This window comes from Rhagoletis pomonella, unplaced genomic scaffold, assembly GCF_013731165.1.
Source record: "Rhagoletis pomonella isolate Grant_MI unplaced genomic scaffold, Rhpom_1.0 Rhpom_scaffold_00004, whole genome shotgun sequence".
Classification (NCBI taxonomy): Eukaryota; Metazoa; Arthropoda; class Insecta; order Diptera; family Tephritidae; genus Rhagoletis; species Rhagoletis pomonella.
This window is the reverse complement of record NW_023458558.1, coordinates 17,271,158-17,295,959: the sequence shown is the minus strand read 5'-3', so window position 1 is coordinate 17,295,959 and position 24,802 is coordinate 17,271,158. Positions and strand designations below refer to the sequence as shown.

At 35.8% G+C, this 24,802-nt stretch overlaps 1 protein-coding gene across 1 annotated transcript in view; it reads right to left on the bottom strand.

Annotated features, from left to right (window-relative positions):
• Positions 1 to 5,213: 5,213 nt before the first annotated feature.
• The window catches only part of LOC118737139 (protein glass), a gene marked incomplete at its 3' end in the record, with an annotated part of 26,433 nt that continues 6,844 nt past the window's right edge, over positions 5,214 to 24,802 (bottom strand). Inside the window, 6 exon segments of the mRNA XM_036467455.1 lie at positions 5,214 to 6,074; positions 7,757 to 8,029; positions 8,093 to 8,520; positions 8,590 to 9,318; positions 17,980 to 18,110; positions 24,626 to 24,759. Coding sequence (XP_036323348.1) covers positions 5,972 to 6,074; positions 7,757 to 8,029; positions 8,093 to 8,520; positions 8,590 to 9,318; positions 17,980 to 18,110; positions 24,626 to 24,671 — 1,710 coding nt within the window. The 5' untranslated portion in view covers positions 24,672 to 24,759.

Genomic DNA, 24,802 nt, shown 5'->3' with positions numbered 1-24,802 from the left:
ACATAATAATTATGTAGACTTAGGGTACGTTCACACAGAAAGCAGAGTTGAGCCGAGCGAAGCCGTTCCGAGTGGAGTGAAGTTTTCAAATAGCTGTAGCTATACGAAAGTGTTCATACAGTAAGCTTTTTCAGAAGCGTTTTGGAGCTGAAAGCAAAGAAGTTTTTGATTTTGAATTTTCTACTTAATCTTTCGCTTCTGGAAACAAGTAATCGAAATATTCAAATAAAAACGAATTTTACAAATTATGTTTTGAATAAAATTGAGCAAATATTTTTTCCGCTTTTTATTAATGGGAAATTTTGTGGTATCTTTGCAGCCGAGTCCATGAGAAAAGCTCCGCTTCTCTTCGTTCAGTGTGAACACCAGCAGCTTCGCTTTGTTCCGCCTTGCTTCGGTCGGCGACGCTCGGCTTTCTGTGTGAACGCACCCTTATAAATGTGCCCCCAATTTTAATTTGTTCATTTATTCTCTGATGGAATATATTTTATCCCTACAAAATATTTGCGTATGTATGTATGAATGTTTGTACATATGTGTGAAGAAAGTTACAATTGTTTTAAACAATACTGTGAAAACAATGTAATGAATTTCATCAAGTCTTGAAACCAACGCTTGAGAACGTACATACATATTTACATACATATATTCTTACATACGGATACAAGTGCTGTGCGCTGATAACGGACGAATGATTGTTGTTATCAATGAGCACGTTTGCTTCAAATTGACTTTTATAACCAACAGTTATTATGTATGTATGTATGTATCAGAGATGTTGCGAATATTTGCATTCGCATACGTTACGCGAATGATTCGCATCATTTTACATATTCGCATTCGACATTCGCATTCGCTTCAAATGATATGAATGTTTTGCGAATGCGAATGTGTGCATGGGCAGAGAATCTACTGTAATATTGTTGAAATGGCTCTAAGTTTGTCTAACGAGGGTTCGGACAATAACCGGTTGTAAGCTTAATTTTTTTGAATAATGGGCTTTTTTTTAATAGAAAGGTGTGTTTTGCCGTGCTTTTCATTTGAAGCAGTCAACAAAAATGCAGAAAAAACTGCTGTTTTAAACATTTTACTGCGAAATATTACTAGACGGAGCACATCCGAAGAATATAACCACTACATAAAGGAAAGAGCAAGAATGATATGCAAGTTTGCATTGCATTTGCATTTTTTTGTTTAAACTTGCACGTTACGTTATTTTTCCAACTTTATACCTAGCCTAATGTTAGTATATACTTGTTGTGCTAGCCTCCTTTCAAAAAAAAATCAAATATAAGCTTATATCAAGGCACATTAAACAGGTAATATCAGTAGAGCAAAAACAACATTTGCGTGTATTTTGTTGTTGCTTCTGGTATCGAAAGTGTCAACAACTGTTCTGAATTTTTTCTTCTAAATCAAAGCGTGCCATGTGAAATACAAAAAATTATAAAAAATAAAAAATTGAAATTGGAAAAAAATAAAAATTGATGCAACTTTCTTTCCTAGTAAATTTGTTTGCTTCTCGAAGCATTGATCCATCCTTTGCAAGGCCCAGTAATCAGCGGTCGTGCTGCCGAGTTGGGCGAACGTTCCAAAAGCTGCTATTCAATCGCTTGTTTTGTATGGAAAAAGGTTTCACAAGCAAATGGATTTTAACAACTTATAATTTTCGTGAGAAAAAATTAAAAATATTTGACATTTTCGAGACCAAATAATTTGAAAATAAATCAAATCAGCTGCTCTACTGATACTACCTGTTCAATGTACCTTGGCTTATATATAACGGAAAAAGTTTTTATTTGAAGCAGCTGTGATTAGAAAAAACTATATAGCAAAAACTAAACAAATTTTTTAAACTAAAATTTTCCTCCGATAACGCCATATTGGGTCCAAACCCCCCTTATATATGCCTTTGGCGAAAAGGAAAAAATTATAAAATTTGGTAGCCATATAGAATCCGCCAAAAGCCCCCAAACACCTTTACTTCAACATAGATTGATTAAATGAAAAATTCTGATAAAAATTAAATATTTCATACAAACAGGGTTGGAATTTTGAAGTTCCTGCCCGTATTTTGTTTGTAAGTCAGTGTAATAGTGGCATTGTGCTACTATCATAGTCAACTTATGTACAGTAATTTGGGCAAGTTTTAAAATATTATTTTTGTTGTTATTTAATTTTGGTTTGTTTTTTATAGTTTATTCTTTAACAACATCCGTATAAATACAAGTTTAAAGGCAGTGTCACACGATTTGGTATTTGCCAAAATTTGGTGTAAATCGTATCGTAATTGTTTGAACACCCAAAGTATTTTTCAATATCCCAATCACGAAAATTAATTTATTGAAAATTTTCAATAGAAGATTGCTGTATTGTCCCAATTTTTTTATTTTGTACCAATAGCGCAATATAAAAATGCACAAATCTGTACAATGTGCCAATCGAGTGAAACTGCCTTAAAAATTTATACAATTAAAAAAACATCAACAAATTTTCGTAAACATTTCGAGTTTTTAATTAAACTCTGAGTATGCAGTTTTGTAGCCCATTGAATACTAGTAGAATATAGTACAAATGGCTAAAAATTACGGTTGCTTTTTTAGAAAAAGTTTGTTGAATTTTTTTAATACATATTGCACAAAGTTGGAAACTTGTATTTACGCGGATTTTATTAAAGAATGAACTGTATTTTTATAAAAAATAACCAAAATTTAATAACAACAAAACTAATACTTAAAACTTGGCAAAAAGTGGTTCGGCTATAATTTGCGTGGATTAAAAACAAAATAAATAAATTTCTTAAATCATACTGAACAGGTCCATTCAGAGAAAAATGATCATCTAAAGCAGGGCTCGCACGATTTGTACATTTGCACATTTTAACGATGTTCCAGTGAAATAATTATTCGACTCAGCACGCATGGGTGGACAACCATTGCTGGTAAGGTATTGCCCTTCACCTGGCGGTCCTTACCACTTCCCTGCCGAATCTCCATTACTTTAGCAAAGACGTGGCCGCCTTATATAAGTAGGAATTAAGAATGTATATTTGGTATCAGACATACCTCTGAGCCGCTTTACTGCCGTCCCTAAATTGGAGCGCCAAGCATTGCGTTATCCACTGTCAACGAGTGTCAGCGCGCGCTATCCCCAAATCAACGCGTCGTAATTTTTGACGTTTTCTCAGGTCCTCTCGTTTTTATTCTCGTTTCCTCTTTTACTTTTTTGTCCTTTCTCTTTCTTTCCGTCTTCTGCATCCAACTTCAACACGTAACGCCCTGTCAAAAATGAAAATTGCATTTGCCCGGCGTTAGCGTCGCGTTATTGTGGGATGTTTCATACAAATTATATGGGCATGAGGATTTTTGACAGTTGCTTGGCGCTTGACGCGCCAATTTAGGGATGGCAGTTACAAAGTAAGTTACGAATAATGCAGAGCAGTCGCTCGGAGTAGTTCGGCGCTTGGAAATATATTCGGCTGCACGTTATTTTGCAACTAACAACGTAATGTGCCATCGGAGGTGTTCATTTTGCGCTTTACTAGTAGATGACATTGGCCATGATGACAATTTTGGTACTAAAAACTGAAAGAAAACATGTCTTACCTCGTAAGGTGCTTACCTATTTTCCCAGTGGGACATGACTCCCGGCAAGACTCTGAATGCTCCAACTGTGTGTAGTCGAAGGCGAGTCAACACGTATAGAAATGACTCGCGAGTCAGCACGTACACAAATGACTCGCGACTCAGACGTACCGCGAATACCACCTATTACATATATTTTTTAAATAATTTCAAAAGGGACTCTTTGGGGAATTTATTTTTAGCAAAAATTAAAAAAAAAAGTAGTTTTGTATACTTGTTGGATAGTATTTTTTTCATAGGGATATACATTGGATCCTTGGCTAAAAACTTCTGTGGTAAAACTGTCCCTTGTTTGGTATTTAAATTCAAAGAGTAAGCTTCTTCAATAGGGAATTCCAGCAGAAAGGATCAATGTCTGGCAATAAAGAGAATCGATGCTCAAGTAATTAAAAAGCTATAGGTCTGACCTTTAATTAGATAAGAATTACGTAACTATCTGTTATTCAAATGCTTATAAAAAATGGGGTGCTTTGAAAAAAAAAATAACACTATTCTGATCCGATTCTGCTGGCAGCCATGACTTTGAAAACAGAATTTTGTTCAAAAATAATAATCTATTTTCCATATCCACCTATCTAGCTCGCTATAGGCACAATTTTTTCAAAGCAATCGCGGAAGAAAGTATTAAAAATGAATTTAAAAAACTAAAATCGAAAAGTGTTGATAAAGTTACAGGTTCTCCAAATTCTGAAAAAAACTTGACATATGTATCTTGCTTGGCTTATAAGCGTTGTTTAAACAACGATCACGCCATTATGCTAGATTCTAATTCTTTTTTTTCTAAATACTTGACATCCGCATCTAAAATTCCACATACGCAACATCCCTAGTACATATACATAACTTATGTATGTATGTAAAACCGTTTCCGCCTTCAATTTTGTGAGGATGTTAGTTTAAAAACAAAACTAATATATTTACATATTTTAATTATTTATTTACTTAATATGGCTTTATTTGTCTAATTAGTTTTTACAAACATGAAAATAATATTAGGGTTTTTTTTTACACATACATGCATTTTTTTAGGTATTCGTTGTACATATGTATAAAAATTTTAACATAAGATCAAACTTATGTTTATGTGTATGTATGTACATAAATGGAAAAGCATTAAAAACAAAAGAACGTCCCATTGACTAGAGTACAAGGCGGGATTACTGACGATGATAAGTTCAACTTAAAGCTGGATAAAAAATTAAAATATATCTTGCAAAATATGAGTGTGTGTTTTTTTTTTTAATTCTACTACAGCACCAGCCTTAACTTGCACGCGAAATATCGACAAGACTTCGCTTAATAATAACTATTTAAGCAAAATTAATTGCATTTTAACGAAATAGCTAGTTGAAAACCATAATGAAATTTCTTTTTTATTATTTCGTCGATGCATAAGGGGCAGTGGCGGATGCAGCGGGGGGTTTTGGGGGTTAAGCTACGTGTCAGTGAGTGGCGGACATACGGGGGGTGTTTTAATATGGCGCATATGTATGTATATGTATGGCGTCTATGTAGTAAAACACTCCCCGTGTGTCCGCCACTGACTGACACGTAGCTTAGCACCCAAACCCCCCGCTGGATCCGCCACTGATAAAGGGTCATAACTAAAACTAAAATTTATTTGTTTATGCGTGTTTTGATATTTCTCTTTTTGTTTTTTTTTTTTACGAAAATCTACATATGTACTTGGGTTTATGTATTCAGATGTGTATATATGTATACAACTATCATAAATTTCGGGTGTATTTATTTATTTATGTACATTCTTTAGTGTTTATTAATGGCATATTTACTTAATGTAGCTTTTTCATTAATTACACCAACAAGCTTTATTTGTTAAATTTGAGCATTTTCAACCAAAGTTTTGTCGCTTAATTTCCATTTCATCCTCTCGTCTATTTACGTACGTACGTACATTCGATTGACTTTTCGTCTAAATTCAAAGACCATAGTTGTTGTTCATATACTATAAGTACATATCTATACAGATTTTCGTTAACACCTGTTTTACTCCATTTCCCTTAATCTATGAATGTTTGTCGCTTCGGTCGTTCCGGCTAATAGAATCTTTCCATTTTGGGTTTATTAAGTGCACAAAAATAATACCCTGAATAGTTTTGTGATCCGGGTGAAGTGTAATCGTTGATGCCATAGCTGCTATAATCATAATTACTGCTTGGTATATGCATGTGTGGATGATTATGGGCGTGGGCGTGGGCGTGGGCGTGGGCGTGAGGGTGTGCGTGCGGGGCATGCGGAAGATTGTGAGCACCGTGGGTGTAGGGGGGGTAATAATGTTGAAATGCGGCGCCACTTCGCGCCTTTTGTCATGTCAACAGATTGTTACCACCGTTGCTGCTGTTGCCGACATTGTTTTGATTGGTTCCATGAACCCGCATATGGCGATTCAAGTTGCCCGATTGGGAAAATCTGCAAAGGAATATATCAAAATACAGCTTTAAATTTTTTAATAATTTCCAAAAGTATGTTTGACAATTCATAAACATAAATAACAGTGTGTTCTTTTTTCTTAAATATTTGCCTTGATCTGCCGAATTGTAAGAACTGATTTGATAACAATGTACACAAATTTTAAAGTTTCGTTTTAAGTCCTAAACGAAATAATGGTCGAACGTTAGCCAAATGCCTAATGGATTTTTCTCTACGCCACCACAATTTTTTGCTCAGGGGTATAAAATGTTCTTGAACTTTAAATGTTCTAACGGGTCTTCTTAACCCTTTTTGATTAATTTCATTTTAATTTCATTGAAAGGGGCAGTTGTTGGGTGAAAATGTATAAAAAAAATTATGCGGATAATTTTACAGGATGTCGCTGATGAAACAAAAAACCCATGTTTAAAAATGTGTTGGGTGTTATACAGCTTATTTGAAATTTTAGGATATTATAAGCGTAGATGCCAGTGCCGGATTCAGGGCCTATGGTTACGGTGACCATTCGTGCAGATTTTGGCGGGACAGTGCCGCTTTTGAGAAAATTTGTGCCGCTTAATATTTTTTTAAAATCCTGTACTCTGGCCCAAAAACCATTTCTCGCACAAACGTGGCAGCAATTTCGCTATCACAAGGGACATAGAATGTAAGGGAGCCATAAACGTAGCCCGCATCCTTATTTTCTATGATCTTTGGTTATATTTTATTCTGCCAAAGCCTTGTTAAACTATTTCGATTATTGAAATGTTACACATAACATTTATTTATGTTGAACAACCGTCGTTATTTCCTTAAAAAGATCAAAACGAATTTACAGGGCAATTCTGGCTTAGGTAGTAAAAAGTCTTTCGTAAAACAAATAAAAGACAGATGGCAAGAAAGATCGAAAGAATTTTGTTATTCTAGCACAAAAGTCGTAGAAAAAATGCTCTATCATTCACCATTCGTGTTGAAAACTATTTTGAGAGAAACCACTTGTTATAAAAATAATATTTTTTAAAGACTTTTGTCTTTCCACAGACTGTGGCGAGCTGAAAGACAGTTGCCAGAATTTCCCTGTTAAAAACAGACAATTATTTTTAATATAATGTTATCAGATTAATTTTGAATGTAAATGTACATTATTTACGATTCGATGCGATACAAGGGTCCTGGTACTCGATTCCAAAAAATTTGAATTTGAATTTGAAAACTATCGGATAAAAAGAATCGATATCGAATGGCAAAAATATCGATTTGGTATTGAATCGTATCGCTCCACGGTTTTCGTTTTAAATCTCATAAAATGTTTATAATGACTTTTGCTAAAATTTCAAAATCAAAAGTTATCAAAACAAATTCCATGGGACTGAGAAATATTATTTGCTAATTTTTAGTTCATTTATAAAAGCGTGGTGAAAACCCTTTACCGAAAACCGCGAGATAGTTCAGAAGGAAATAATCGAAAAGTTTGCTTAAAATCCGAGACGTTTGTTATTAGCGTAAAAATAATTAAATAAGAATATATCAAAAAATTAACAAGGATATTTCGTTTGTAATATGTATAACGTTTGAGCGTTCCCCTTTCGTTCGTTGATCCCCTAAAATGGTTGTTTCACTCTCTCAAATCTGAGACAGGAGCTAAATATACATCATGTCTGTACGAATCAATACAAATTTACCTGAGCAAGCACAATTTACATTGGTACGGCTTTTCTCCGCTATGGATTCGCAAATGTTTTGTAAGTGTGGAACTGTCCGAGAAGGATTTCTTGCACGAAGAACAGCGGTAGGGTCTTTCGCCGGAATGGGTGCGCATGTGCGTGGTGACGCTGGAACTTTGTGAGAAACGTCTATCACAAATTGGACAGCGGAATGGCTTCTGTCCGGTGTGTGTGCGTACATGTGCCGTTAAATTGGCGGCCTGCGAAAAGCTCTTATTGCAATCCGGGCATCTAGACAAAAATTAATTAAATTAACACATATAATGTTTCCAAGAAACGAACAAGCTGCTATACCTGTAAGGCCGCTCACCCGAATGTGTTCGCAGATGCGTTTTGAGCGTGCTTGGGCGTGCGTAAGTTTTTCCACAAAGCCTACACAGATTTGGCTTAGAGTCAGAGCCCTCTTCGTTGCTGTCCTCATCATCCTCATAGGGACTCTTTGTTGGCGACGCAAAGTCGGAAGCGAGTTCTGTGCCAGCAGCGGCGAAGAGATGTCGCGATGTATCGCTTGTTGGCGATGGCGAGTCCTCCTCGACTATCACGGCGTCCGTCAGTGCAGGCAGAACACCGGGCACAGGACTCTGATTAGACTGCTGCAAAGTTGGCGTTCGGAAATCGGCGGTGAAGGAATATGTTGCCCCGGGTGGGTAATGTGTGGGACTCAATAATGGCGGGTAGAGGACGTTGACAGAGGAGCTGGTATTCGGCGGCGTCCATTGCATCTATATGAGGACGTTGTACTTATATTTATGTACATAAATACACCTTATGTAATCAATGAACCTACATACCTGTGAGCACTGCATGGGCACCGTTCCCTCCGCGCCATAGCCATGCATAGTCATATTCATGCTGACATTCACACTCATGCTGGGATACATTGGTGGCGGGGGAGGGGCTGCAGCTCCGCTAGATGTTATGTGCTGACTGCATGCGCTGCCGACGGATGGTGACCCAGGTATCATACCGCTTGAGCTAGGATCATAGTAGCAGGTTGTTTGCGCGGCAGCCGAACTCAGCGAACCGCCATGTGTCGCGGATTGAGTCTGAGCCTGCGAAGCGTGCGAAACTTGACCACTTGGTGAGACTAGCATCTGGTGTGGATGGACGGTATACGAGAGTGAAGCTTGATGTGGATTTGTGGAGAAGTTGTATGAAGCGCCACACGGTGAGAAGGGGAAAAGGCTGGGCAAGGGATCGATGTCTAATGGCGGTAATCCGGGAAACGATGACGCCATCTCATCTGCGCTCCAATAACTGGCCGTGCTGCTGCTACCGTTAGTGTTGTTAACGGTGCTGTTTGTACTGATATTGCCAGAGAGGTTGATTTGTTGTTGTTGTTGCTGCTGTTGTAAATGGTTTTGTGCGGATCCAACAATGCTAGCACCGGCAACCACACTCGTGGATGGATCGAAACAAGAGCCACAACCAAAGTCGTTCGACGTCAGCGATGAGATGGGTAAAACGGTGTTGCCTTGACAAGACAAACAGCCAACACAGGAAGACGCAGCGCACTCTTGCTGTTGTCAGAGAAAGGAAAATAAAGGCAAAAACAAAACAACATTTAATTAGTACTAGTACTCAAATACGAGCGGAAATCTAAAACAAAAATTTATTATTTTTTTAGCAGATGAAATATTATAGAAATCCATTCGACACGCATCACTTATGTTAATATAAACAAACAGTACACCACAATCTGGCACTTCACGTCGAAATAATTCCCTAATGTATAAAAATAATATACTGATTAAAATCACGAAACGTCCTTTCAATTTTCCAGAATATACTTTTAATTACTTAAAAATTATTCATAGCTGACTCGTCGCTGCGGTAGATCCCAATAGTTGCGTCAATAAACCCGAATATGTACACCCATTCTTTCTGTGCCAGTGGAGCAAAAGCGTTTCGACGTTGAGGTTCAACAACACCTGCCTCGTGCCGTCTACTGGCTTCTTGATTTTGCCTACTACCTTTCAGTTATTGAATTGCAGCTCTCTATTGCAGGGTTAGAAATCTGCTCTAAGGCCCATCGCCGCTAGTATCACTGATAGTTTGTTTCATATTAAGATGGAAGAAATATCGTTTTGTGGAGGAAGAAATTATATACATCATTCTACTACGCTGTGTAATCGTTTTCCCATTATTAGTAACACTATTTCCTGTTGAGGCTACACCTAAAAATTTTGCTACATTGATTGGGCTGCAGGGTACTGAGTATGCATGTAGACTGAGGGAAATAACAAAAAGTAAATATTAATAATATTTTACTTGATTATCGTTTAAAAATATTCGTGTTTAAAAATAATACTTTCATACCAAAATTTAACACGCACGTGTTTGAATGCACACATCTTAGTATACACCGAGGGAAAAAAATATTATAATCAAATAAAAACGAGTTCAAAAGTACGCCCATCTTAAAATTAAGCATTTTGAACTTCAATGATATTTTTTTCATAATTAAGAAAGTGTATGCATACCAAGCAATAACAGCTGGGACAATTGCGTTAGCACATATTTACTTAGCTCAACCAATTATCCTAGAAAAAGTAACTTACTTCTGCTTATGTTGCAGCTAACTTTAAATTGATGTATAATCAATAATAAAATAATCTAACTTTGGGCAATTAACTATTTCAGCATTTAATGCAATTTTTTTTTTTTTAATTGGCTGAAAAGACATCTGCAAAAGAAACATACTGACTTTGAAGTGCTTTAAGCCAAATGCAAATGCTAATGAGCAGTAGAGAATAACGTATATTCTCTACCAGTAGAGAAATAATCGGTAGAGAAGAGTTACAGAAACGTGCTACAGATCTTCAATTAATTGTGGTGAAAAAAAAATGTTGAACGTCAATATTTAAACTAGTTTCTTCCCGTACTGGGTGTTTACTTGTTGAAAGCACATTTACATGTGTGGCTATAGGTGAGTGCTCAAAGATGCTTGAAACAATTAGTTAATTTCAGGGTTCAAATTCCATTGCAGGCAACATGGAAATTAATTTTTTTTTTGTTCTATCTTAATTATTATAAAGCATCCGTGAAGTGCAAAGTGCCATCCGTGAGGTGCGAAAAAAGTGGTCATATTTGAATTGGAAAAAGAATTTAGAGGAGAGAGCCAAGAAATCTCTAGCAGCATACCACACGTGTAAAAGGACCTTTGGAACAGTGTCCAGATTTGGTGATATTTTTTTTTTTGATATTTGCGCGTAAAAATTTAGGAAATCGCCATTGGAGATTTTTGGCAATTTTTTACCTTCAAATAAATTTTTTCCAATTATAAAAATATACAAAAATTAGTTTTCCACGATAATTTACAGAAGAGGCTAATGAACTGCGTGATAAACTTGACTTAAGAAGCATATTAAAAGACTGTCAAAAATGTTGAATCACCCTAATCGAAGGATTACCTAGTCAATTAAATAAAAAAGCTTTGATTTTGTCACCAGAAAAGTGTGTGCATCACAAGAGGGCGAGTTTCAGGGACCTGCCAATTCACTATTTGACTTTGAAGGAAAGAAAAGCAGCGGAAACTGAATATTTAAATCTTTTAACTTTCCATGGAATCACTTTTCTCAGAACCATTCCACCCGACTCTGAAGAATTTTGGATAATTGCATACGGAGTGAAAACCGCAACAGGCAATAAAATGTTTGGAAATACATGTGAGTAAATTCATATTACTAAGATTCGAAATAGGATGAGGTTGGAAAGCCTTAATTAAATAGTTCGAATAAAATGTTATATGAATGCTAATAGTTTCTGCTACAAAAGGTTTCCAATATCAAACAGTATGTTATCAAGGTTGAGTAGCTCAATATATGACAACAACAGAAATGCAAGTCATTCAGACACTATAGGGGATTTTGAAGAAATTGTAGAAATAGCTGATCTCGCTTTATTTTTTTTTTTATTTAATTTGTATTTAATTTTTAGCGCCGAGCTCTTCAAAGCGGATTGTGCGATTAATCAATTAATATAAGTTATAATAAATTTAATAATTGCGCAGTCCTATTGCAAAATGTGTTGAAACAAATATTTTTAAAAAGAATGCGTATTTTTTAAGAAAATTGTTTGTACATCACTATTATATAAGTAATTTGTGTTATTTATTATTACTCTCTGAAGGTATTATATTCTTTTTCGGTTTTAAAAACTATATTATAACATGATCTCATTTTTAAAATACATAAAAGATTTGTTAAATCGAATTCATGAATTTTATTTAAAGCAAAAATTTGCGATTTTTGGCGATTTTTTTTTCGAAATTGCGCTTTTTTTTAACAATCTGGACACCCTTTGGAAAGCAATGGGGACTATCACCGTACTCCATCTCTGGCATGGATGTATACCGCAGTCGTCAGACCAATACTGGAGGGCAACCAAGGAGCCAGCTCAATGGAATTAAAGCTGACATAGAAGCCAGCACTGATAACATTACGCCTGTTTGGGACTTCAATACGAAGGGTAACCATTAGGTTACCAACCAGAGAAGCATGGGATGCAGGACTACCAATAACCATGTACACTGATGGTTCAAAGACAGTACAAGGAACCGAATCCAGTGTATACTCGAAGGATATGCAGATCAACCGATGGTTTCGTCTACAGAACGAAGCCCCCCCCCCCCATCTCCGCTTGATCCGCCACTGACTGCAGTGTGTTCCAAGCGGCGACCTACGCTATAGAGAGGGCGGCTAGTTTTTTACTTTTTAGTAGAGTTCCAGAAGACAAAGCCATTAGTCTTGTCGACAGTCAGGCAGCATTGATGACAATAGAATCTCAAATTGTGATTTCGGGAATTGTACACTGAGCCATATCATCGTCGCTTTATGCTGGGTCCCCGGAATGAGTCGGCTGATGGGATGGCCGGAAGCGGCTCCGTACTACCACCGTTTAGGGGCGAATACCAGCAAGTACTCTCTGCAGAGGCTGCCATGATGAGGATGAGGAAGTATTAATTGACCACTTTCTGAGTCGATGTCCAGGTCTATAGACGAAGCACCGCAAGCACTTGGGTCCATGCTTCTTCAAAAGTCTGGACAAAATAGCGGAGGTGGAATTGTTGGATCTTCTCGGCTTCATTAGGGATAGTAATTGGTACAGTAAAATAAGGACTTGAAGCTGTTCTTTCGATTAGAGGTACGCGTATCCTCCTGACACTCGCTTAAAGAGGGCACACTCAATGGGTAACTCTGACTCCGAGTGAAAGTATGGCATATTCCACACACGCCCCCCTAACCTTACCTAACCTAAGTAATAAAGTCTGCTTGGTATTTTCTTTGATAAGAAAATTTGTAATTGTCAATTTTTTCCAATATTTTTGGAATTTATAGTTCTGGGAATCCCCGGAAAGGTTTCGAAATCATACTAATAATTCTCGAAAGGTGTCAAAAACTCCCAAGATGGACCGAAAAAGACCAAGAAATGTAGGGAAATGTATAGATATCTCAAAAGTTTCTGAAATGATCTTCAAAAATAATAAATTACGAAAAATTCCGAAAAGTTACGAAAAAATATTGAAAACCCCCGAAAAATAAAACACGAAGAATTTCGATAATCCGAAATTGCATGGAAAATCCGAAAATTAAAGAAACCCCCTCGCAAAAGCGTGCATATTAAATACGACAGATCTTAAAAAGTCCAAAAAATACTGAACAGTAGGTTGTCTTTTAAAAAAAATTCCATAAATGTATTTATTTATTTTCCAAAAATATCTGAATTTGAGAAATTTTCTTAAGGTGCTTATCACTCGTAACAGAACTTTATGTAAAATAAATTTATCGGTCGATTATCGATAGCAATCGAACTTCAGTTGCGTTGCTAGTTGCCAAAACGATACTACATGTGGCAACTGGCAACTTTCAACTGAAAACTGCAGTTGCTATAAAGTGTGTATACAGGTGACTACATTTTTGTGATTGCTGGGAATGTTTTTGGAGCGAATTTAGGATCGAACATTTAAAAGGGCTACTTTTTAATAATTTGAACGATATTAACATTTTGCAATGCAGCTTGCTTTTACAGAATATGTTGAAAATAACAAAACAACTTGAAATTTTAGTTCCCGTGGAGTACGCCCTTTAGGCGAAAAAACGCGAACACTGATTGCACATTTTTTTTTTCTTTATCAACTGAAGCACCTCTTTTAAAACTACCGACACACCCAGTATTCCAAATTAAAGTCACTGCTGCGGCAGATCCTTCTGCGAAAAGTCTAAGAGGTGCGCAAGTTTTTATGAGCGGAGGTATTGAAGTTGAACGAAGAGGTTCATCTGTTTATTAACCAATTATACTACAGCTTCTTTTGGAAGTTCTCAATATGTTTTGAAAATTAACACAAAGTGATAACAAAAGAAATACCTTGAACGCATTAACTTTTGCTTGCAGTGCAGGCGTTAGCTCCAGAGGATTGGAGTTATCCTTGAAATCTCCTCGGATTGAGGCCGCGTTCGTGCACTTCTCTTCCTCTTAAACAAATAATTCTGCTAAACTTTGCTTGATTGCTGACTTTTCTTTAAATCTCTTTATTTTAATAATTTAATTTTACTAGCGCAGCTTGTTTACAGCCGCTTGCTGGTTGTCAAACTGTCAAATTTCGATTATCGATAACTCTACAGCAACTGACGATAGTTGCCATTCGAAATACAAATTTTCTTTCCAGTTGTGTTATCAGCTGGCAACCGAACCGTGGTTGTGTTGCTATCCGTAATCGACCCATTAAAAAAACCACATTGTAGCAGAAGGATCGCTACTTCTTCGAATGTGCACAACATACAAAATAAAATGTTTAAACTGTAAGCATTCGGTTTTTGATAGTCGATGCTCCCCTGAATTGATTTTATTTCATATTTTAAGTTGCTATACACTCGTCTGTATTTGAAATCTGAACATTTCCGTACCGAGTATTGTGGGTATTGGATACTTTTTAAATCGGTACCGAGTATCGATCAACATCACTAGAAAATACAACAAGGCGGCTTTTCCAACCCTCAAATCTAGCTTCGTTCATCCCAGGGGTAAATGACAGGCATATTAAAAGATTTAGCACTGCATTTGAGAACTTTAGCATGTAGATAACTAGTAAATGATGAAAATTTGTATCTCTATACCTTCCAAACTGTAAAAAAAATTCATTGAGTTGTATCCTTGGGTCTATATGCTGTTACATAGCGCAAACGTTATTCAAAATTTTTACAATCCCAATAGTTATGCTCTCCGAAAAGGCCTTGGAAACAGGAAACTAGGACTCTAGAAATTAGAAAAACGCTCCGCCCAGAAAATGGCAAGAAAAAAAGTATCCAGGAATTTGCTCTGCTTTTATTATCCGATCGATCCTACATCATCATCATCGACTTTTGCAAGAAGAGTTAGTATTTAAAGCTAATTTTTCAGAATACAAAAAGATTTTGCACTGTGTTGTTAGTGCACATTACATTATGTACTTTAAATACTGGTACGTCATCCACCAAAAACTAAAAATCTAAAAAAATATTTACATAGCGCACTTCGGGCAAAAACCCTGCAAACCATTTTTTCAGAGTATTCTGCATTGTAAGAAATTTTAAAGAATTCGTTCAGATTTAATTCGAGTTTTTGCCAAATTTTCTAAAATGAAATTTTAGAACAAAATCTGTGAAGCAACGAAAATAATGCTGCTGTGTGAAGAATATCTTTCAGAATTTTTCCAGAATTTTCTTTATTTTTCGAATTTCTTTACGAGTTCATGTCAGCCACTTCACATAATTTTCTTTGAAAATTCGTTAAAAAATCGTTACAGAAATGAGATACTCCTAACGATTTGCTTAAGATTTCGGGAACTTTGGTTTGCAAGGAAACTAAAATTTGTTAAACTATATAACAACCTTTTCTTAACTGTCAAAGAAAACACTTTCTAATTTTTTAACGGATGCGACTGAAAATTAAAAAATTTGCCACTGGCTAAAGCTACAAAACCTTAAATTTAGCAAGAATAAAAAATAAACGGAAAAGCTAGTCCTAGTAAACCGATTTTACACAAAAATAATCCCATAATTAAATCTCCCACTGTGCGCCGCCTTCTTGTGGTTAAACAGCTTTTTCTCAATCTACTTATCTAACACATTTATTCTAATCTCTTTAAGTCAAATTTTGGAAATCTGACCAAGACTTCGTCCAGCTTTCACGTACAATAAATTCGTCCAAGTACCCAGAATAAAAGATGAATTCATTGAAACAGCGCTATGCCCACCTCCAATTTAACGGAACTTTAGCATTTCACCGCTAAAACTTTAGCATTAAAAACTAAACGCTAAAAACTAGATATTTAGAATTTTAGAAAAAATATGTACCTCGAAAATACTGTTGTCTTATCAATGCTGACTTTTTTTGACTTTTTCGAAAACATCCAATAATTAAATCAAAACTTCGCTCATATCAAGACATAATGAACAAGTAGTATCAGTAGAGTAGCTGATTTGATCTTTCAAATTATTTGGTCTCAAAAATGTCAAATAGTTCAAATTTGTTTCTCACAAAAATTCTAAATTTTTAAAATCTATATATTTGCATATAAAACCTTTTTCCATACGAAACAAGCGATTGAATAGCAGCTTTTGGAACGTTCGCCCAACTCAGCAACACAATCGCTGATTACTGGGCCTTGGAAAGGGTGGATCAAGGCTTCGAGAAGCAAACAAATTTACTAAGAAAGAAAGTTGCAACAATTTTTACCTTTTCCAATTTCAATTTTTAGTTTTTTTTATTACACATGGCACACTTTGATTGAGAAGAAAAAAATCAGAACAGTTTTAGACACTTTCGATACCAGAAGCAACAACAAAATACTCGCAAATGTGGTTTTTTCCATATTTTTTTTTAAATGCCAAATTTCAAACAGTTTTAGCTGATAGCGGTGACCTTTAATAGCAGTGCATAGGCACCGAATTATTTTTCTACGAATAATTAACTAAATTTTTGGAAAATTTTATTCAAATAGTATTCAATCACTATTCTAAAGAAATCGTTCACTAAGAGGGCTTTTAAAATATTTATACTTCAACTTTTAACCAAAAGAATCACTTCGTTGCTTCAAAACACAATACGCAACGGGGCACGGAAGTCACGCGATATGGTGCCGTTATTATATCCACACATATCTATAGCACATGGGCCATTTAAATTCCTATTTTCTAGATTCCAGGATACAAATCGCGACAGCCTTTCGTAGAACTTGACGTAAGCTATGTTTGGAGAATCTAGCGACGGTGAGTCTCATAGACAGTGAATCTCATAGAGCATATCCAAATTATAGATGTAGCGACAGCACAAAACTTTTTAACTCTTTTAACGACTTTTGTTATCCTTTCAAGTTAGTCGAGTTCTTAATATTTGAGTTTTATATATTTTGTGTCCAGACTTTAGACTTCAAGTGTCATTGCCACTAGAGATGGGCGCGTGAGTGATTTTGGTTCACGTTCACGCACACTCACGTTGATGGTTTTTTAAATCACGCATACTCACGTTCTGTTATATTCTTTTCAATCACGTTCACGCGCGCTCACGATGCCTATTTTTTAATCACGAGTAAGTTCTTACCGATGATATTTCGGATTTTTTTTTTTTTTTGTTGACGGTATTGCTCATTTTCTTCACATAAAAAAACGAGGAAAATACTTTATATGGAAGAAACTGAGTGACATCGTAAAAAATATGCCAAAAATCAACGGTAAGTCGGAGGTACTTTACACTAGCACTTTATTATACAAAAATCGAATGGACTACAAAACTGCATACTCAAAATATTTATAAAAAATATAATTAAAAAGTCTTAAATTTGTATAGTCGACGTTTTCACCAAACAGTCCTGTACATCCATCTTTATGTATGAAAAACGCTAACGTCAGCAAAAATTTCAGTCACGCACGATCACGGAAATGATGACGTGATTTTTCTCTCAAAAGCACTCACGCTCACGCGTAAAAAAGCGTGACACAACGTGTCACGTAGAAAGCACGAGTTTTTCCCATCTCTAATTGCCACATGTACTTGCAACACTTTAGAAAAAATGTCCGTCGGTATTTATACCGACAATAAATACCTAAGCGGAATATGTTACGAATTACGAAAGCAGTGTCTGTTAGTTTACAGTGCTGCTAATGTTTATAAGAATAGATATCTTTAATCGACCGTGACCGTACCTGTGGACTATCCAACGCCAGACCGAATAATGGATTGTTTGGCACATATCCCGTTTCTGGTTCCACTGGAGCGCCATTTGAGACATCGCACGATATGTACATAGCTCCACCCTCTTGATCTTCCAGAGAATCTGTAAAATATATATAAATTAATTAAGAATTATGTTATTTCTTAAGGGATGCTGCGAGCATCTTCAATCAACCACCTCTAAATGCAGGTAAAATATAAATATACATATGTATATATGGGCAGAAGTGTGTGTGTGTGTGTTTGAATGTTTGTTTGTTTTCATACAGGGCGAGTCAACCAGCTCCTAAATTGAAAAATATTAAAATCAGAATAGGATGATCTCCACCAGATATATCTAAATTGATTAATCGTTTAACCAAAATTATTATTCTTATAATTTTCCAAAACTTCCTACATATAGTAGCCTTTTATTTACAATTTCAAGAAAAAATTCTACTTAAACATTATCAAGATTCGATTGCGCATAAATGCATATAGAAATGAGATTAAACAGAACTGCCTTTAAGAAAAAGAAATGCGACCTGTGAAAACTGATAATATGCCACTGTACCTTGACTCCTCCCAATGTGCACACACCCTTACATATTGCAAGCCATGTAAATGTCTGTCGTTGTATTGCCTCGCGGATTGCTATGCGCATTGCACAAGCGCAAGAACAACAATGCCATATCCACATACATAGATACATAGGTATGCACATTTCTACATGCATAGAGCCGCTCAAACAAATTCCCGAATACATATGCCGCCAGTTAATTCAGCTGGTTCCAAAAAGCAGGTTTGTATTTTTATGAACCAAGGAAGCATTGAATTTTAACAGCGGTGCAGATGTAGCATAAATAGCTTTACAAATCTTGATCTTAATAAGTATAGAATGGAACTGCCTAAAATTGTTGATTCTTTATGGAGTATACAACTTTATAAAAACCATAATTCTTCTGTTGCGAATTTCTTCAAAACGCTGTTTTTTTAATAAACACAGGAATGCATTTTTTGATATTGTAGTTGCCTTTAAATTCTACTAGGAACTTAGTGCATAATCTACCGAGCTTCGTACAAATGGGACTTCGAAAAAAATTATTTAGTGCCTTTCTGTATCAAGGTAACGATATTTACATATCTATGCAATAACGAGACAATTCAAAAATCGATAAATAAATACTCGTTCTACTGGTAATTGGCTCATGTCTCTAATTCTTTTCTGATCCATGTCGAATGCTTAGAATAACTACATTAATCCTTATTACCTACTTTAGAATGAATTAGACATGAATTTTACAAGGCTTAGAGACATAAGAGACTTAACAGTAGGAAGGGATTTGATTTTTTGAATTTTGAAAAACTACCTAATAGTTAAAATAAACAAAGCTTATAAAAAACAAAAATTTAGAAGGAAAATGTAATTTAAAAAAGTTTAAAATATATATATATATATGTACATTAAAGTAAATAATGAGAAATTTCGGTTTATAATAGGGTACCTACCTAATTAAAAAATGAACTAATGAAGAGAATAAAAAGATATCCTTTTTTATAACTGCAAAGAGACTTCTCACAAACTTGAGAAGATTAAAACAGATTTTCTTATGAAAGCAAATATAAAAGACAGTATTTTCAAAATAAATATAACCAAATTTTTTTTGTTCTTATTTTTAAAAGAATTTTTATGAGTAAAATCAATCAGAAATTTTACATAAAATCCATAAGTAGTCTCTTTAGAATTTTCTTAGAATTTTGTTTTCTTGCCGTTTGTCGAGAAACTTTGATGGATACCATCTTTTATGTATATTTCTGTCAGGAGATTCAGCAGTCGATGTGCTGGAAAATTTTATGCTTTTATGGATAGTTTTGTCGTATAAAATTTAAAAAAAAATCTGGTATGAGTGATACTGTTTTAACAGATTTTTTAAATTTTTGTTTTGATTATCCTGCTGGGTTGCATATAATAAAATGTAACGATTACATGCACACATCGGCGTAACCAGAATGAAATTTAGGGAGGGGCGGGGGGGGGGGCTCGACCCTATTAAGCTGGCATTTCAGGGTACTATTTTATATATATATAAGGAAAATTTGAAAGTTAGGGGGGGGAGGGCTCGAGCACCCCCCTGCCACTACCTGGCTACGCCCATGCATGCACATATGTATTTACATGCATGTAGATACTTGTATAGATGTGGGTAAATAACCCAACATAATATTTTAGTGGAGAAGTAGTTGCCAAATGTTTATGGTACAACAAAAAAAAAATTGCATCTAAAAATTCCTTGACCGACAGGAGAAAGTTCTGATAGCAAAAAAAGTGCGCCGTGTAAGCACTTCCATAACAAAAATTCGGTAAATGGGAAGCTCATGTTTCCGTCAAACGCGATGCAAACCTCTGAAAACTTCACTGCAGAATTTCACTTATTCTGCAGTGGCTTACCTAAAATACTGCTGGGAGATTTTTGCCTTTATCTCTACTAATGCATGCTATTGGCTTAGGGTGGTAAAACTTTTATTTGCAAATTAATTGGTGTGATATATTTTTCGACTCTATGCGGCATATCGGACTATATGATAAGATACCCCCCAAGTAGATTTTTATTTTTTTTTTTTTTCATTTTAAATCAATTATCTAACGAAATTTTATACATACAAAAGTATGTATGTACATATGCTCGTATTTGTACACTTGTGGTCAGCTGATTAAGTTAAGTGACATTTTGACTAGTTTTGCCCATTTTTTTTTGTTTATAATTTTTGTATAAAAGCCAGCGTTACATAAATCCACATTTCAAACTTCTTACAAAAATTCAAAAAACTTTAACAATTTTGAAATGTGGATTTATGTAATTCTGGTTATGTGCTGTTTTAGACTTTTATAAAAAAATTATAAACATTAAATAAACAATAGATAAATAGGCAACACTGGTTAAAATATCACTTCACTTAATCAGCTGACCACATTTTTTTTTTTGTATTCTTAAACGCTATTGTTTATTTACGTTTATTGAATCAATATTTCAGCTGCATTCCAATTAACATTCAAAGATAGATATTTAGATAAATTTAGTGGATAAAGTCATCCAAGAAATTCTTCCACTATAGCGCACACCGACTTACAACCGAATTACAAGAAACACGGTGCCGAACAAATCTAATATGTATAACAGAGATTACTGTTTATTTATGCTGTTAAAAATTAAATACGGATGCACATTTATAAAAAGTTGATTAATAACTCATAATTTTCGAACATTTTGTATTAAAGTTGGGTCGAAAAAAATTACAATGTGAAACCACCAGCGAGCTGAAATCTCGAGTGGAAAATCAATAATTCTCGAAACGCCAACGACTCGAAAAATAAAACTTATAGAATCTCCAACGATTAGAAAAATTAAATATTCTCGAATCGTCAGCAATTCGAAGAAAAAAATTTCTCGAATCTCCAAGGATTCGAAAAACTAGTAATACGCGATTCGCTAACGATAGGTGACTCTCCTACGAATTCAAATTCGCCGATCTATCGTCGCGAAGTATCGTCTCGATAGTTCTAGCAGAAAAAAACGAGCTCATCTCGAATTCGAGGCGAATTCGTTGTGTTTATTGGGGTTTACTTGAAAGACGGACTTGGGGGTTCGACACCGACTGCCATTCCCATTACTAGAAGACATTGAGCTCCCACAGGCGGTCCGCTATTGTTTAACTTGTATGTCTGGAAGCTTCCTCAGCCACCGGAGGGGGTTTAGTGACTTCATATGCCGACGACGGTTCATTATTGGCGTCCGCGAATGGAATTGATGACATTTGCTCGAAAGTAAACGACTACCTCTTTTAACTTGCCCACTTGTTGAGTGCAGGGGGTGTAACCCTCTCGCTGACGAAATCAACTGCGACCCGCTTCACCACCTGCACGTCCTTCGTCAGGCTCTAACTGAGCATTCACGTCGGTGGCACACCAATTTTGGCGGTGAACATCCAGAAAGTCTTACGGGTTACCTTACCTCAATCGCCAATAAAATACAAAGCCTCAGTAAGGTCCTCAAGCCGCTCACCAGCAGCTGCCGGGGGCAAAGTCAAAGAAACCAGTGTTGCCAACTTTTGATTTCCAAAAGGCACCAAAAACTTGGAAAAAAGGCGTTTTACCAAACTAAAAGCACCAAATTTTTTTTTATCAAAGGATGCTTTTTTTTCATAACAGTTTGTATTTAACAAAAGCAAAAAATTAGCAATATTTACAAGAATACATACATAAATCAATACACAAAACATTTTCGCTCATACACATGCTATGATGACTCGAGCTTACGACGTAATACCGAAGTACTATTAAAACTCCTATATCTGGAAAAAGAAAAATCGATTCGCAACACACGAAAATAATGCCCTAAGTAGAAATGAGCAAAAAATTTTATGTTTTCATTATATAACCTTCATTATCATTATATAAACTTCAGATATCAGTCATGGTTGTATTTTAGTGCATTTAAATTTGTATATTCTTGTAAATTCCGCATCTTCATGAGACACCGCAGCTTATAATATTTCAAATTATTTCAGGTTTTAACTATCTCGCGGTCTGGATATTGTAGTCGCATAAATAGCTACTTGTCAAGACTCTACCACCATTATCCCCCCACTGAGCGGCCAGCATGTGGACGTTCCCTCCATGACCCCAACCACATCTTCACATGGCAGCTCAATCTTACTCTGCCAACACCCCTCTTCCTCTAACCCAGAGGTTTCTCGTAGACCCCTTTCAAAACTTTACTGGTTTCTGTGGACCCCCTGCTGCTCATTTCAAGTGCAGAAATCTCTGCCGCTAGCGATTTCTGCCTCGCCTCACTCAGTATTATACCAACATCCGTTTCTTTTTAGTCTGCAGGTGGTCTTTAAGGCTTCCCCAAGCATGAAGTCACAAAGTGACGGTAAACGCAGCAGTGCCGCAAGAGCACTATACACCACTCGAAAAAATTAAAGTTAAATAAAATGGCTACCAAGGACCCATTTTGGTTCTTTACTGTCGTAACCAGATAAATTTTCGTAGACCCCCACTTACAACTCGTGGACCACCATATTTTTTTCACGCCAACGTAGACCCCCCATGGAGTCTCCCGTGGACCACTGGGGGTCACTGCTCTAACCTGGCGTAAACGGCTTGTTTCTCAGGCCTAGCCGTTAGTTGAGCTTGAAGATAACGATTGATGTACGACCCAACTTGGGCGGAGCTTAGTAATTTCGCTACAAAAACAACCACTATTTACATGATGTCTATTTGCTTACCAGTGTTAACAGCTTAGCGTGAAAGATCTCTAAGTACATCTTTATACATTTTTCAGGTGAGAAATATGTATAGAAAAACTCTATACGAGTCTGAAGGATTCAAAGTCAACTAAGAGATAGCGTAATTATTTTGGCGTTATCGAAGTTTGCCTTTCATTAAATTTAAATTGAAAGTAATAAAACAAGTACTGTGATCCCTTTGGGAACGATGAATTTTTGATTTCTCTTGCTTCTTATATCAAAACACGACTTTTCAAAAAACGTTTCACACTAAAAGTATAAACAGAATCAAATCGCTCAGATAAATTCGTTGGAAGAAAGTTCGCTGCCAAAATTAAAACGCTGCAGTATTTGAGATTGCCCGCAACCAAAGTGGCGACGAAGTTCGTCTACCGAAATTCGGCAAGAATAGATTTAGATATTTTTAATTTTGCCGCTGCCGCTGCCGCCGGCCGCAAAATCAACTCTCAGTGGGAAAGTAGCTTTGTTTCCCCATTTTTCAATCACACAATTATCAGAAAGAATGAAAATGGCAAAATTAAGTGATTCACCTTCTGGCTTTTGTATTTTTAACCGACTTTAAAAAAGGGTGAAGGTTATCTGTTCGTCCGAATATATTTTTCTTTTTATCCCCCTCTTCCGATAACCGCAATTTATCTCCAGAGATATGCAATATGAAAAATTCGGTTTTTATGGGAGGTGCCACGCCCCCTGCCGATTCTCATACCTACCAAATAGCCGTTTAAGAGGAGTTCGATCGCTAACAGCGTGACGCGCGATTTTTATATATGTATTAGATTGAAATCGGTCTTGTTTTTTGCTTAAAAATTAGCTGTTATATTTTTTGTCCGTTTTACTGTTGCGGCGAATATCACCCGGCAGCATCGCTCCGACCGACGAAATTCGTACAGCGATTTGGTTCTGTTTATACTTTAAGCTGGCGATATGTATGTAGGTATGTACATATGTGTATATTGTCTTATATATAGGTTTAAAATGAAGAACAAAAGTTTTAACTATACAGTTATAAATCAAAAATGCATAGACCACCCTAATACGTACTTACACATACATACATACATACATTTTGTGTAACATCATGGTGGATTTATGGCATTTACTTTGTTGCGCGGAACAATGGCGGATGAATTTTTCGAAACCATAGGCATAGTAACGAATGACGTGGCAGGAAATAGTCAAGTGCATACACACACGCGCACATTAGCATACATACATACATAAATACTTGCTTTGGAATATTCTTAGTACATTTGTATGTATATAAATGTGTACTTATGCACATACATATGTATGTATATTGTATTAAATCTAAAAAATTCTTGCACTTACCCAGAATTATATTCAAGAGTTTGAAACTTTTATATAGCAATCCCATGACATGTTTTCTCCTCTAAGTAACGTGATTTCTTTGATCGTTTTATTTCTAGTTTTTCTACGCTTCATTTTGCGTCGATTTGTGCCGCCTGCAATCAAATATGTGTATGTAAGTATTACATATGCACATAA